This window comes from Dermacentor silvarum, chromosome 8 (assembly GCF_013339745.2).
Source record: "Dermacentor silvarum isolate Dsil-2018 chromosome 8, BIME_Dsil_1.4, whole genome shotgun sequence".
NCBI lineage: Eukaryota > Metazoa > Arthropoda > Arachnida > Ixodida > Ixodidae > Dermacentor > Dermacentor silvarum.
This window is the reverse complement of record NC_051161.1, coordinates 10,676,193-10,688,865: the sequence shown is the minus strand read 5'-3', so window position 1 is coordinate 10,688,865 and position 12,673 is coordinate 10,676,193. Positions and strand designations below refer to the sequence as shown.

Sequence of the window (12,673 nt, the reverse complement as noted above, 5' to 3'; positions counted from 1 at the left end):
GTACCCCTGACTTCAAGCAAACAGCCGCATTTCGAAATGTAAGTCCTGGAATCATTACACGTTTTCACACACACCGGAGCAGCTCATACTTATTGTCACCTGTAGTAGTGGGAACAGGTCAAGCGCAGAGGCGCAAGAAGAAAGAAGTGCGCGTGCTAACCGCCCCGCTCGATAGTTAGCTCTCGCCGCCGTTTTCTCCAGAGCCCAGCTGCTCTAATTCAGTTCGTTTTATCTTTTGTAATTATAATACAACTGCGAGCATTTCTTCCATGAAATCTAATCTTAGTCTTCCCTTGTCTGTTCGACGTAAAATGGCACGTCTAGCACTCTTTTATAGGCTTTATCATCATCCTACACTGCACACGCAATTCTTTACAAGACCCCATTATGAATGACACCATGTCGATCATTGCCATGAACTCGGGACCTATCTATGTAACACAAAGCATTTTCCCCAGTCTTCTTTCCCCTCGAACATGTATAGATTGGAACCACCTTCCCACTGATATTGTAAATATTACTGATAACAGATTTTTTCGCGAAACTTAAGCTAACGTTGTATAACCAGGAATTTCTTTTTTTGGGGCACAGCAGCTAACGCTGTATTGAAAGAATTCTCTTGTATTCTAGCATTATGTTTTATCCATATTAATCGCTGCATTTTGTTTATGCTTACTTCCGATGTACCGCAATTTATTTTGTACCACTCCCCTCTATAATGCCTCTGGCCTGAGGGTATGAAAAATAAATAAATAAATAAATAAATAAATAAATAAATAAATAAATAAATAAATAAATAAATAAATAAATAAATAAATAAATAAATAAATAAATAAATAAATAAATAAATAAATAAATAAATAAATAAATAAATAAATAATCTGTGTGATATTCGTCTACCTATTACGTTTTTTTTCTACTGCTTTCAACAGAGCTTCCTTACTTTTTGGTCCTAGTTCATTACTCAGCCTAATGGGAAGCTCATCTAGCCTTGTGGCTGTGCGCTTAGGAATTTTCTCTTCGGCTTTCTTCCAGTTGAAATTTGTCAGCACCATGGCTCCTTTTCCATATGGTTCTTTTTCATGCTCTTTTTTTCCTGAAATACAACGTCGTCATTGCCTTCGAAAGATTTGGCTGTTTTTTTTTTTGGATGTAATTTAATGCTGCGTCCCCTTCCAGTTTGATCCCATCTTCGTCTAGGATATGTTGTTGTATTGTTCCAGACTTCCTGCCGAATAAGTTTACGTTGTTCCAAAATATTCTGGGTGCGACCTTCTTTTTCTCACATATTTTTGACAACCAACGTTCACTTTCACTTTTCATCTTTGCTTGAACCAGTATTTGAACCATATATTTTTTCTCACGGTATATTTCCCATTTTCTGGCTACTTAATCCTGCGGCAATTGCGCTTTTTTGCCTGCCTGTGCTCTCGTGATGCTTTTTGTCGTTCGGCGATCGCTTCTCGTATCTCCCTGTTCAACCAGCTTTTCGGTTTCTTTTTTCGTTTCCAACGAGCACGTTGCTTTTGTTTCCGTATTTCTGTCGTAATTACACTTATAAGCTTACTATATTCCCACTCTTTGCTTGGCCATGTGCCAAGTTTTTCCTCGACTCTAGTGGCTATATTTGTTATTTGTTCAGTGTTCAAATTTGGACTGACCATTCTTTGCTCCTTGCTCTCTTTCCCAACTACATATCCCATTTTCAGAATGGCGCGTTTATGGTCACTCCCTATGCTGCTATACCCTTCCTCATCAATGACCAGTTCTCTCAGGTTATAAATTCCTTCTGACATCAGACAGTAATCAATGGCTGATTGCTGGTTTTAGACTTTCCACGTGGTCTACCCATCACACTTAGGCTCTGTATTCACGATAACGAGGTTATGTTGCTCACAAAGATTTAGCATTGACTTCCGGTTGTTGTTGGTATAGCCATCTAGATCCTGTATGTTGGCATTCATGTCGCCTAATTTCGGCGTCATTCCCAAAACCCCTAATATCAGCACTTCGGCATTTCACTAACTCTTGATTCTTCTCTCTGTAATTATTTCTGGTACACAGATATGTTACGCTCAGCCATGTCTTCTTTCCACTCATTGTGAATGATGACCAAAGATGCTCTTGATATTTTGAATTTACTCTTTCCCATTTGGCTCCCTGATGTATGAGCATTCCGACTCCCCCTCCCTTTCTTTCCGATTTAGTTCTGTTGCACCCTTCCCAAGCATTTCTCAATTATTGGCGGCTCTTCCGAGTCTCTAAGGTGCGTTTCTGTAACCGCATACACCCCTATTTGTTCTCTATTTAACTGCTCCTCAATCACTACCCACTTTTCTTTCTTCTGCTGCCCTGCATGTTTATGTAGCCTATTGCATGGTGACCTCTTTTTCTTGTTTTCCTCCTTTTTCTGTTATTGACGGCGATGCTATTCTGAGGTTCCCCTAGGGGACGTTCTTCATTACTACCTACCCTGGCCTCTGAGCTCCCGTGGGCCCCCCCCCAAAAAAGCAACTGCGCGACCAGCAAGGCGCCAGCCCACTTCTCGTCCAAGCCTGTGGATGAAGTGGATCCCGTCTCGTTGAAAACCACCATACCTTCTCACTTCCCTGTTTACTTCTACAACCTCGAAACCTCTTTCTCGGCTCAATCTCCATATAGCCTCATTTGCAGCCACAACGGCTCTTTGTACGTTACTGTCACGTAAAGGCACCCCCGGCACCGTGCACACCCCAATCTGCACCGTGCACATCCGATGCGACATCTCGCGCAAGTCGTCTACCCCCTTCGCCAAGCGTTGAGGTAGTCCTGTCTGTCTGGCACGTCATTTAGCCTACTTGCTACTACTGCAAGGTTGCGTCCACCGGCATTTTCCGCGCGCTTTCCTTTTGCTCGCTCCATAACAGAACCCAATGTCCGCCCTGTAAATGTCCCTACTCACACTCTTTTGTTGCCTGTCACCTTCTTCACAATTGTCTCTAAGCACCTAGATAGATTTAAGTTGCCGGTGATAATCACCCTTTCACCCTCTCCTACTGCCGAGGCCTCTCCCTACTTTGCTTTGTCATCCTTTTCCGTGTGATTCGGATTTCACAAGGGGCATTGACCTCTGCGTTCTTGTTTTTTTGTTTGTGGCGGCTTCAAGGTAGGTGAGGCTGTCCCAGCTCTTCGACATGTTTCACACGCTCAGCCTAGAAATCCTCCATTTTCTTTAGTCCAGCATCGACATCACAGTGCCTGCCGATCGACTCGATTTCCTCTCCATTCTCATCCTTCCGCTCGTATACCTTGAGCGACTCCTCGCACACTGCATGCTTTTCCGTCTTTCTTGCCATGTGTTGCACTTAGCTTCTTCTAACGCAAACGCGGAAGCTTTCAGAGCACGTACCTACAAGCAAAGGGCGATACGCATAGAACCTGAATCCCTAAAATGCCGCAAAATTAATTATCACCAATGTTTTAAAGGCAATAAATGCCACACAGATCTAAGGTGTGACACGCGTTCACACGTGTTCAAACACGCGGCTACGCTCTCACTGTCCTACCAAAGCAATATTCCTGATACCAATGCACACACACACACACACACTAAAACCACTGGATACAAGCGTCATCTATTGACATAGTATCAAAGTGACATCCGCAGTTTGTGGCCTCCGAGATTGGAGATGATTTCGTGTTTATTTTCGTCATAGCGACTTTAGGGATTGACTCGAAAACGGATAATTTTTTTAAAAGTTGTCTGTGCGCCAGTGTGCGATATACATATAGTATATAAATATCGTATGGACTACTGAATGGACATTTGCCACATGTCGGAACCTATTTTTGAACTGGAATATATAGTGGCCTCTAAAATCGTGACATTACTTTTTTTTTCAGTGCTTAGAAAACCCGAAGGCTAGGGATTTTCTCAAGTGCATTGCAGTTTCTTCGGTATTCTTGTTCGTTTGGCATGCGATTGTCGAACCGGAACTATTCTAATTTCAGCTTTCGTTCTTGTTAAAAAATGCTTTAGTTGCAATTCAACTCCAGAACGAAATGGCAATGTTTCAAAGTAGTTTAAACCGCTTTAGGTTCATTTCATAACCTAAGAATAATTACAAATTATTTTTGGAGAGAAACAAGAAGGTACTCGTTAGCTGCCCGGAAAGTCTGAAAAATCATGCAGATCCAATTCACAAGTAGAACCTATCTCCAGGGAAGCTTTCGTGAAGCGGTTAAAAAATACTACAACACTTTTAATCTTCGGCACCGCGTTTTGCAGCGTAGCGATTTCGTGCCTGCCCGGTAAAAAATATAAAGACGCGGAACTCCCACGACGTGGCTCACCTGCACTGCATCCTGGATGTGCCCACTTTTATTGCGATAGCAATTACAAAGACACTCCTTTGTAGCGTGTCCACACTCCTTTGTAGCGTGGACACGGAGCTGAGAAATGGCTGCAATGTCGGCAGAGAAATGTCCACACTCCGGGGTAGCGTGGACACGGAGCAGATGAATGGCTGCCTTGTCGGCTGAGAAATGTCCACACTCAGTGGTAGCGTGGACACGGAGCTGAGAAATGGCTGCAATGTCGGCAGAGAAATGTCCACACTCAGTGGTAGCGTGGACACGGAGCAGATGAATGGCTGCAATGTCGGCAGAGAAATGTCCACACTCCGTGGTAGCGTGGACACGGAGCAGATGAATGGCTGCAATGTCGGCTGAGAAATGTCCACACTCAGTGGTAGCGTGGACACGGAGCTGAGAAATGGCTTCAATGTCGGCAGAGGAATGTCCACACTCCGGGGTAGCGTGGACACAGAGCAGATGAATGGCTGCAATGTCGGCTGAGAAATGTCCACACTCAGTGGTAGCGTGGACACGGAGCTGAGAAATGGCTGCAATGTCGGCAGAGAAATGTCCACACTCAGTGGTAGCGTGGACACGGAGCTGAGAAATGGCCGCAATGTCGGCAGAGAAATGTCCACACTCAGTGGTAGCGTGGACACGGAGCTGAGAAATGGCTGCAATGTCGGCAGAGAAATGTCCACACTCCGGGGTAGCGTGGACACGGAGCTGAGAAATGGCTGCAATGTCGGCAGATAAATGTCCACACTCAGTGGTAGCGTGGACACGCAGCTGAGAAATGGCTGCAATGTCGGCAGAGAAATGTCCACACTCCGGGGTAGCGTGGACACCGAGCAGATGAATGGCTGCAATGTCGGCTGAGAAATCTCCACACTCAGTGGTAGGGTGGACACGGAGCAGAGAAATGGCTGCAATGTCGGCAGAGAAATGTCCACACTCAGGGGTAGCGTGGACACGGAGCTGAGAAATGGCTGCAATGTCGGCAGAGAAATGTCCACACTCAGTGGTAGGGTGGACACGGAGCAGAGAAATGACTGCAATGTCGGCAGAGAAATGTCCACACTCCGGGGTAGCGTGGACACCGAGCAGATGAATGGCTGCAATGTCGGCTGAGAAATCTCCACACTCAGTGGTAGGGTGGACACGGAGCAGAGAAATGGCTGCAATGTCGGCAGAGAAATGTCCACACTCAGTGGTAGGGTGGACACGGAGCAGAGAAATGACTGCAATGTCGGCAGAGAAATGTCCACACTCAGTGGTAGGGTGGACACGGAGCAGAGAAATGACTGGAATGTCGGCAGAGAAATGTCCACACTCCGGGGTAGCGTGGACACCGAGCAGATGAATGGCTGCAATGTCGGCAGATAAATGTCCACACTCAGTGGTAGGGTGGACACGGAGCAGAGAAATGACTGCAATGTCGGCAGAGAAATGTCCACACTCCGGGGTAGCGTGGACACCGAGCAGATGAATGGCTGCAATGTCGGCTGAGAAATCTCCACACTCAGTGGTAGGGTGGACACCGAGCAGATGAATGGCTGCAATGTCGGCAGAGAAATGTCCACACTCAGGGGTAGCGTGGACACGGAGCTGAGAAATGGCTGCAATGTCGGCAGAGAAATGTCCACACTCAGTGGTAGGGTGGACACGGAGCAGAGAAATGACTGCAATGTCGGCAGAGAAATGTCCACACTCAGTGGTAGCGTGGACACGGAGCTGAGAAATGGCTGCAATGTCGGCTGAGAAATGTCCACACTCAGTGGTAGCGTGGACATGGAGCTGAACCGTCCGGATCAGCACTTATACAAATGTTACCTCAGGCGTTGGCTAAATAATGCCGTTCTATGTATCATTCTATAGATTTGATGATGCACACAGAAAACTCCAAATAAATGGTAGCCTACGACTGAGATAGCTGTTGGCGTTGTGTGCTGGTGTTGTGCGTTAGGATAGAAAGGGTTGGGAGCAGAACACGTACGGAAAGTGATTAGAATATTGCACCAGCGTCACGCGTCACACCTCCCGAATAAATGAGGGAGGGCCCTTTTTCAGCTTGTCGGGTGACGGCTTGCACAAAAGGCTCCAAGCGACATTTCCTCATGCACGTACCTTATATTCTTAACTACACAACATCGCAAAGTGGAGAATTGTCGCAAGAGACATATTAGTTCGAGAAATGCGAGCCCTTCTCAAGTTCGCGGCCAAGCGTGCATGCACACGCATAGTATGCATCACTGCAGTCTTCACTGCGTCCGGCAGCTCAAACTAGGAAGGACGTGGGGCAGGTGGGCTGAGTGGTGAGCTCTTGGCCTGGTCATGCATCTCGTAGACGTCAACACTCAGTCGAGGAACATGCCGACGTATTCGTCCTGAAACAGGAATTTATTGGTTGAGGGAGGTGCGGCTATCTTAATCAGGAGGCAAGAGAAAAAAAGGCTAGATGTTGTTGAACTCGCTGTTGTTGAAAAAAATCGGCACTTCTCGGGTGTCGCTGGATTGTTGCAGCAACTATCAACGGCAAAAACAGACTTGTAAGCAACGAAATGACATAAGTAAGGTTGGTTTTTTTCTTTCTCTCAGCGAAAACAAATGTCTAGTTTCACAGTTTCGTTTTCCACACACACACACACAAAAAAAAGATGATGTCGCACAGCTCAATGTCAAAGTAGGAATTTTTGTCTGTCCTGTTAGACAAAGGATCCGGCACGTCTAGTGGTCGGGCCGGGGATGGAAGTTGCTGTTGATTAACCCCCCCCCCCCCCCTCCCTTGTTATTTCGGCCCCTAAGGATGGACAGTAATTTTAACAGAGTAGATTATTTGTACTCGGCATGTTTTTTATTTTTTAACTGATTTGGGAAGGTTTACCGTAAAAAAAACGTACACGGGATGAAGAAAGAGACAACTGTTTGTTGCGGTAAACCTTTCCAAATCATGGATCACCAACTGGCCTGCACCCAGACTCTTCGAAGTTTTTAACGGAGCTTGCAAGTAGATATAAATTGAGGAATTAAAGGCAGGAAGGGCACAGTAATGTCGAAATAGGTTTTCTACCTTGAAAATAAGGGCCATTAAGGAAGACAACTCAGATTGAATGTCCACCCGTACACACGTAAGTCTTCATTGCACTCTTAGTGACGGTTTTAGTGCAGTTTTCTTACGGAGCCGTGGTAGGCTTCAGTGGCTTTGTGCATTGACGGCAGCGGTAGGCCTCAAGATCTCGTGCTCAGTGAACGGTCGAGCGTCTACCGGTTAAGGCTAGCACGTGGGAATAACAGCCTCGGGGAACGTATTTTGTATAGTTTCGTCTCGACCACAAGTTTTCAATGTGCACTGCAGGCAATACACCACTGTGAAAAAAGGTATGATTTATTTTCTCAGAATTAATGTAACCTGTAACGCAACAATGCATTTCCCCCTCAGAGAAATAGAGCCGCCGTGGTAGGGATTTGATCCCGCGCCTTCGGGCTTAGCAGCGCTACGCCGAAGACACTACGGCTACCACGGCGGGTAAAGGTAAAGGAAATTCCACACGTACGAAACCAAGATGCAGTTGCGTTTATTTCGAGCGGCACAAAAGCATGAAATTTAGAGATCTTAAACTCTTCTCCTTATCGACATTATAAGTTTACAACGGTTTATAGTCACAGATCTGTGACTATCAATTCAGCGTGTTCGGTTTAAATGGGAAAAACAGATACGTCACATTATTTTTGCGACGAATGAGTTATAATTGAAACAAAGGCCAGTGAAAGCAAATATATAAAAACGCTATAAAGCTATAACTTCACTCCTCTTACGTGCGCATTCACAATCCAACATAACATCCGAAATGTCTCAAGGCTTCTCCGAGTAAGAGCAAACACTCACTTTTCGAGACCAGTGACGACACTGTAGCGTTAAAGTCACCATTTTTCTAGTATAATGATTATCAAGTAGTATATATACAAAAAGCTTTATTGATTGCTTTTTGGCGCAGTATTTTATGAACTAGTCTGTTGATGCAAGAGTAATTTATTAATACAGATGAAACAAATGAATAAAATGTGTACAACGAATGGAACTATGAGGCAACTCATATGCCAGTCGTCGACGTTCCTGCTTGATTCAAGTGGACCCGAGGGAGTTTTCGACGTTATGATTGCTTCCTTCGCACCGAAGACGGAGTGTAGCCAGAGAGCTACGGTGGCAGGCGCCTGCAAGATAAGGTAAGAAGAAATACTATTTCAGCACAGACAATGGACCACCTGTACCAACTAATTTTTTACAAACTTTGTTTCGAACTGTTTTTTCATTCGCCTGTGAAAGCGCTATTCCGCCATTTCCGGTGAATTTCAGGAATAGGCAAACGTTATCTTCAATGCAAATTAAAAATTAAATTCTGGGGTTTTACGTGCCAAAACCACGATCTGATTATGAGGTTCGCTGTAGTGGGGGACTCCGGATTAATTTTGACCACCCGGGTTTCTTTAACGTGCACGCAATGGGCGGTTCACGGGACGTTTCTGCATTTCGCCCCCATCGACATGCGGCCGCCGGGGCCGGGATTTGATTCTGCGATCTCGTGCTTAGCAGCGCAACGCCGTAGCCACTATGCCACCATGGCGAGCCGAATGAAAATTGCAATGTAATCGTGGGCAATCAAAAAGATTGACTATTTGTCTTTTTAGTTATTCACTTTAGGGTGCACGTTCCACATGCGAAATCGACGCGAACACTGTGAAGTCCTGTTTGCTTAGTTAATCCAGAAAGTATCGCTAGTCTTGGGATCTCTACCAAGCGGATGTGACTTCAGTACAGCTCATCTTCAATCTCGTGACTGCGACATGCACCTTAATGGGAATGATTAAAAGGTTGACTAGTGTTTTTTTTTAATTAGGCATCTGGACAATGCGGTATATATGTTGCACAGTAATGTCCGCCTTTTCACGTTATGCACAGACACAGGCAAAATCGCGCTGCCTGTTCCATGCTATTCGAAGAAAAAAAAAGAAGACAGGAAATAAAGCACTCGGTGTATTAAAATCTAGATTTTCTAAAACACAGAAAATGATGTAAGTGCTCAGCCATTATGTAACAATAATAATAGTAGATAATAGGCACATTCATATATAGTTAGTATGAAAACATTTTATCGCTTCTAATTTGCATTAGATCGGATGTGCATTATAGCTTCGCACGTGCGCATGACAAACATTTCCAGCTTGAGTTAGGTTTACTCGATTTCCAAAATTGTAAAGCCGAGTAAAGCTAATAAAAGAACGCATTCGACTTGCTCGCGCACTGCTTTTGAATGCGCCCAGGCGCGAAACAAATTTTGATAGCCAAGATCATCCGGGAATACCTCAGTCGAACGACACGGAAGCAGACGAATGAATGTCGCGAAGCGTGCAGCTGCGTCACAGGGCGTCGATCGACAATGTCTCGGTTGGTGCCCACAGCTGGTGCTGAACTGTTGCGTAGGGGAACATTCGCGAAAACTGGCTGACAAATGGCGAAGACAGAAACAGCTGTCGCACATGGTAAGAGAAAAGAAAGACGCACGCAACAGGCGCTTCATATGCGTCTCAATGTCCTGTGCCTCTGGTGCGCGCTGTTTTGCAATGAAATACACGGAGGTCGAGTCCAGGCGCACCACGCTTTCTCATTTCAGGAACATATTTTATAACAAGAGTGAAGTATAGTGACCTTCGAATGCATGGGCGTCGACTTTGCACCCATGAATCCTGCCGAGTGAACGTGATAATTTCACGCGTTTGTAAGAAAACTTAATCTGCAATTTAAATGTATGGCTTTTCGGGCTAGTTGGTTAGATACATCAGAGGGCGTCATAGCGCCAGATGACACGGACAAGAACGAGACAACAGGCTGTGCGCTAACATTCAACTGTGTGTTTATTTCCAGAAACAACCATATTTGTAGGCCCGCACACCGAAAAGGCCCAATCATCGCACACGAAAACCGGCTGCGGCCAGGAATGCAAATTCACTTGTAGTCAGATCAACTGAAGGAGAACTTATGCAGCTATTAGCGACCCTCGCTATCAAAGTGGCTTCAACAACTTCTCGCGTAACTTTATCTACATTTCTATACAAAAGAGAGCACTTCTTAAACAAGGGTTTGTACCCACAATTACTGCAATCCACAGAAACAGACCACCCCGGTATCGATTAAATTTTTGTTTATGTTCTCTTAACCTGTCATTCAGGCAACTCCCAGATTGCCCACTGTAAACCTTCCCGCACGATAACGGAACGCGATACACAACATTCTTCACGCATGACACAAGAGGGGACTGATGATTCTTTTTACATCCTGTGCGTTTTTTGGTAAACGGATCCGTGGCACTGCATAAGCTGAGCAATTTCTGCGGAGCAGAAAATACTACATCTACTTTAACCTTTCGTGCAAGTTCTTTAGAGCGTGTGATACGTTAGTATGCGCTTCGTTCTTTTTCAGAGGTTTCATGTGCGGTGATTTTTTTTTTTTTTTGGTGTGCGGGCCTCTAAATACGGTTGTTTCTGGAAATAAATACGCCGTTGAAAGTTAGAGCTCGTCCTGTTGTCTCGTTCTTGTCCATGTCTTCTATCGCTATGACCCCCTCTGATTCAATCTGTAAGGCTTCTAATGTACACCGACATAACGCGAGTATGGCATAACCGAAACGAATCCTGTGCGATATGAAGTGAAACGTTCGTGTCGATCTGACGATGCGATAGAACGCACAGAGACACACTACCTCGCTCCACCGCTCTCGGGCATTATAGAATGCAGAATGCAGTTCGCGCGCTTGCCTGACCACGTGGGCTGTCTGACAGAGCGCGGGCAATGATGCGAGAAGTGCGCATGGGGAGCCACTCACAATCATGGCTGCTTTCCTGGTGCCTTTCGAGCAGTTCAGCACGGTTGAAGTTCTATTATCAGTTAATGATTGCATAGGTGAGTTGAGATCTTGGCGAAAATTGGCTATCAAGCAGGATGAAGGATGGCCTACGGACACAGATCATCGACAATGACCTTTTGCGGTCTCGTGCTTCTCTTTCTTCACTTCTACTACTTCTGCCAGCTTATTTGTTGCCTCAATGCCATCTTTCTTCAGCTTGTTGCGCTGCTGCCCGAGTACGCAGACTAACCTGGCGGGTGCATAGAACCCCTGAAGCCGGCATGCCATACCTGAGCTAAGCATTCCTGCATTGGTGTAGTGGAGACGCCCGATGTGTTCTGGACTGACCTCCGAAGCTATAAGTTCCAATACATCAGTACAACTTTCGGCTGTGTGCTTAAACAAACATATCTTGCCTCTGAATGGAAATAAGTGCAAGCCCGAAGTGGTGGCCGGCCGAGGAGTCCACCTAAACGCATTGAGTACATATAGACTTACCCATGTAAGCAGAATTCCGAACATGAGCATGGTGCCTTTCCTGTAGCCGTACAACTCGACGACGTAGCCGGCGATTGGGGGCGTCACCATTGCCCTAGTGTTGGCGTGTTTGGTAAGAAAAGCATAAAAAAATTGAGGCATTCCTTTTTACGGCAATCAATGTATATAAGGAAACATGCAACATGGTCGTGACTGTTGATGGGGACAGTTTCGTACAGTTTCGCATCACTCCTAAGGGCAGTCATTACGTAACTATGATGTAGAAGTATGGCTCATTCATTGAAGCGTTGTGTACCAAAACTATACCTTGACGAGTTTGAATGAGATAATGTGTAGTGGTCGTCGGCGATGTCATTATGCACAGCCCTATAAGGTGTAGTGCAAGATGAATGCTAGTCGCAACGCGTGCAGTTACAATCGTCTGGCCAATGCGAAATTATTTATATCATTTTTAAAATCTCAGCCACGCCTGGTATTGAGCGTTATTGTTTTAATTGTTTGCATCAACAATGCAAACGGAAAATACAGCGCATGTTATTTCGCTGCATTCTTCTCAGGTTTGTTGTAGTACTGGGATCCCCAGTAGGTATTGTCAGTCAGAATAACCAAACGAGTGATTGAACAATGGTATATAGAATAATGATTAGGCACGTAAAATGAAGTAATTCTGAACACTTATTTGGCCACTCGACTGATCAACAATGATGTCTGATGAAAAGTGTGTGGGCCCACTTTTGTTCGTTACTATTTTGTATTTATTGATTTATTGAACTTATTCGCACTGTCAACCGTCTAATGAGGGCTCTTATGGGGAAAGTTAACAAGTGAAAATCAACATGCATCCTATAGGTGCACGAGGCATCAAGATGCTGCATAATCTTGAAAACAGGTCTAACGAGTGTTAAAATACACGAACATGGCTGATATTCACTCCAGAGGTT

At 45.1% G+C, this 12,673-nt stretch overlaps 1 protein-coding gene across 7 annotated transcripts in view; it reads right to left on the bottom strand.

The window, feature by feature from the left end:
• Positions 1-7,893: 7,893 nt before the first annotated feature.
• Positions 7,894-12,673, bottom strand: part of LOC119460618 (multidrug resistance protein MdtG) — a 41,895-nt gene continuing 37,115 nt past the window's right edge. For all 7 annotated transcript variants that reach the window (XM_037721643.2, XM_037721642.2, XM_049673086.1 and 4 more), the window contains 2 exons: positions 11,733-11,826; positions 7,894-8,547 (listed from right to left, as the gene is read on the bottom strand). In XM_037721643.2, coding sequence (XP_037577571.1) covers positions 8,335-8,547; positions 11,733-11,826 — 307 coding nt within the window. In that variant the 3' untranslated portion in view covers positions 7,894-8,334. The remainder of the gene's footprint in view (positions 8,548-11,732; positions 11,827-12,673) is intronic.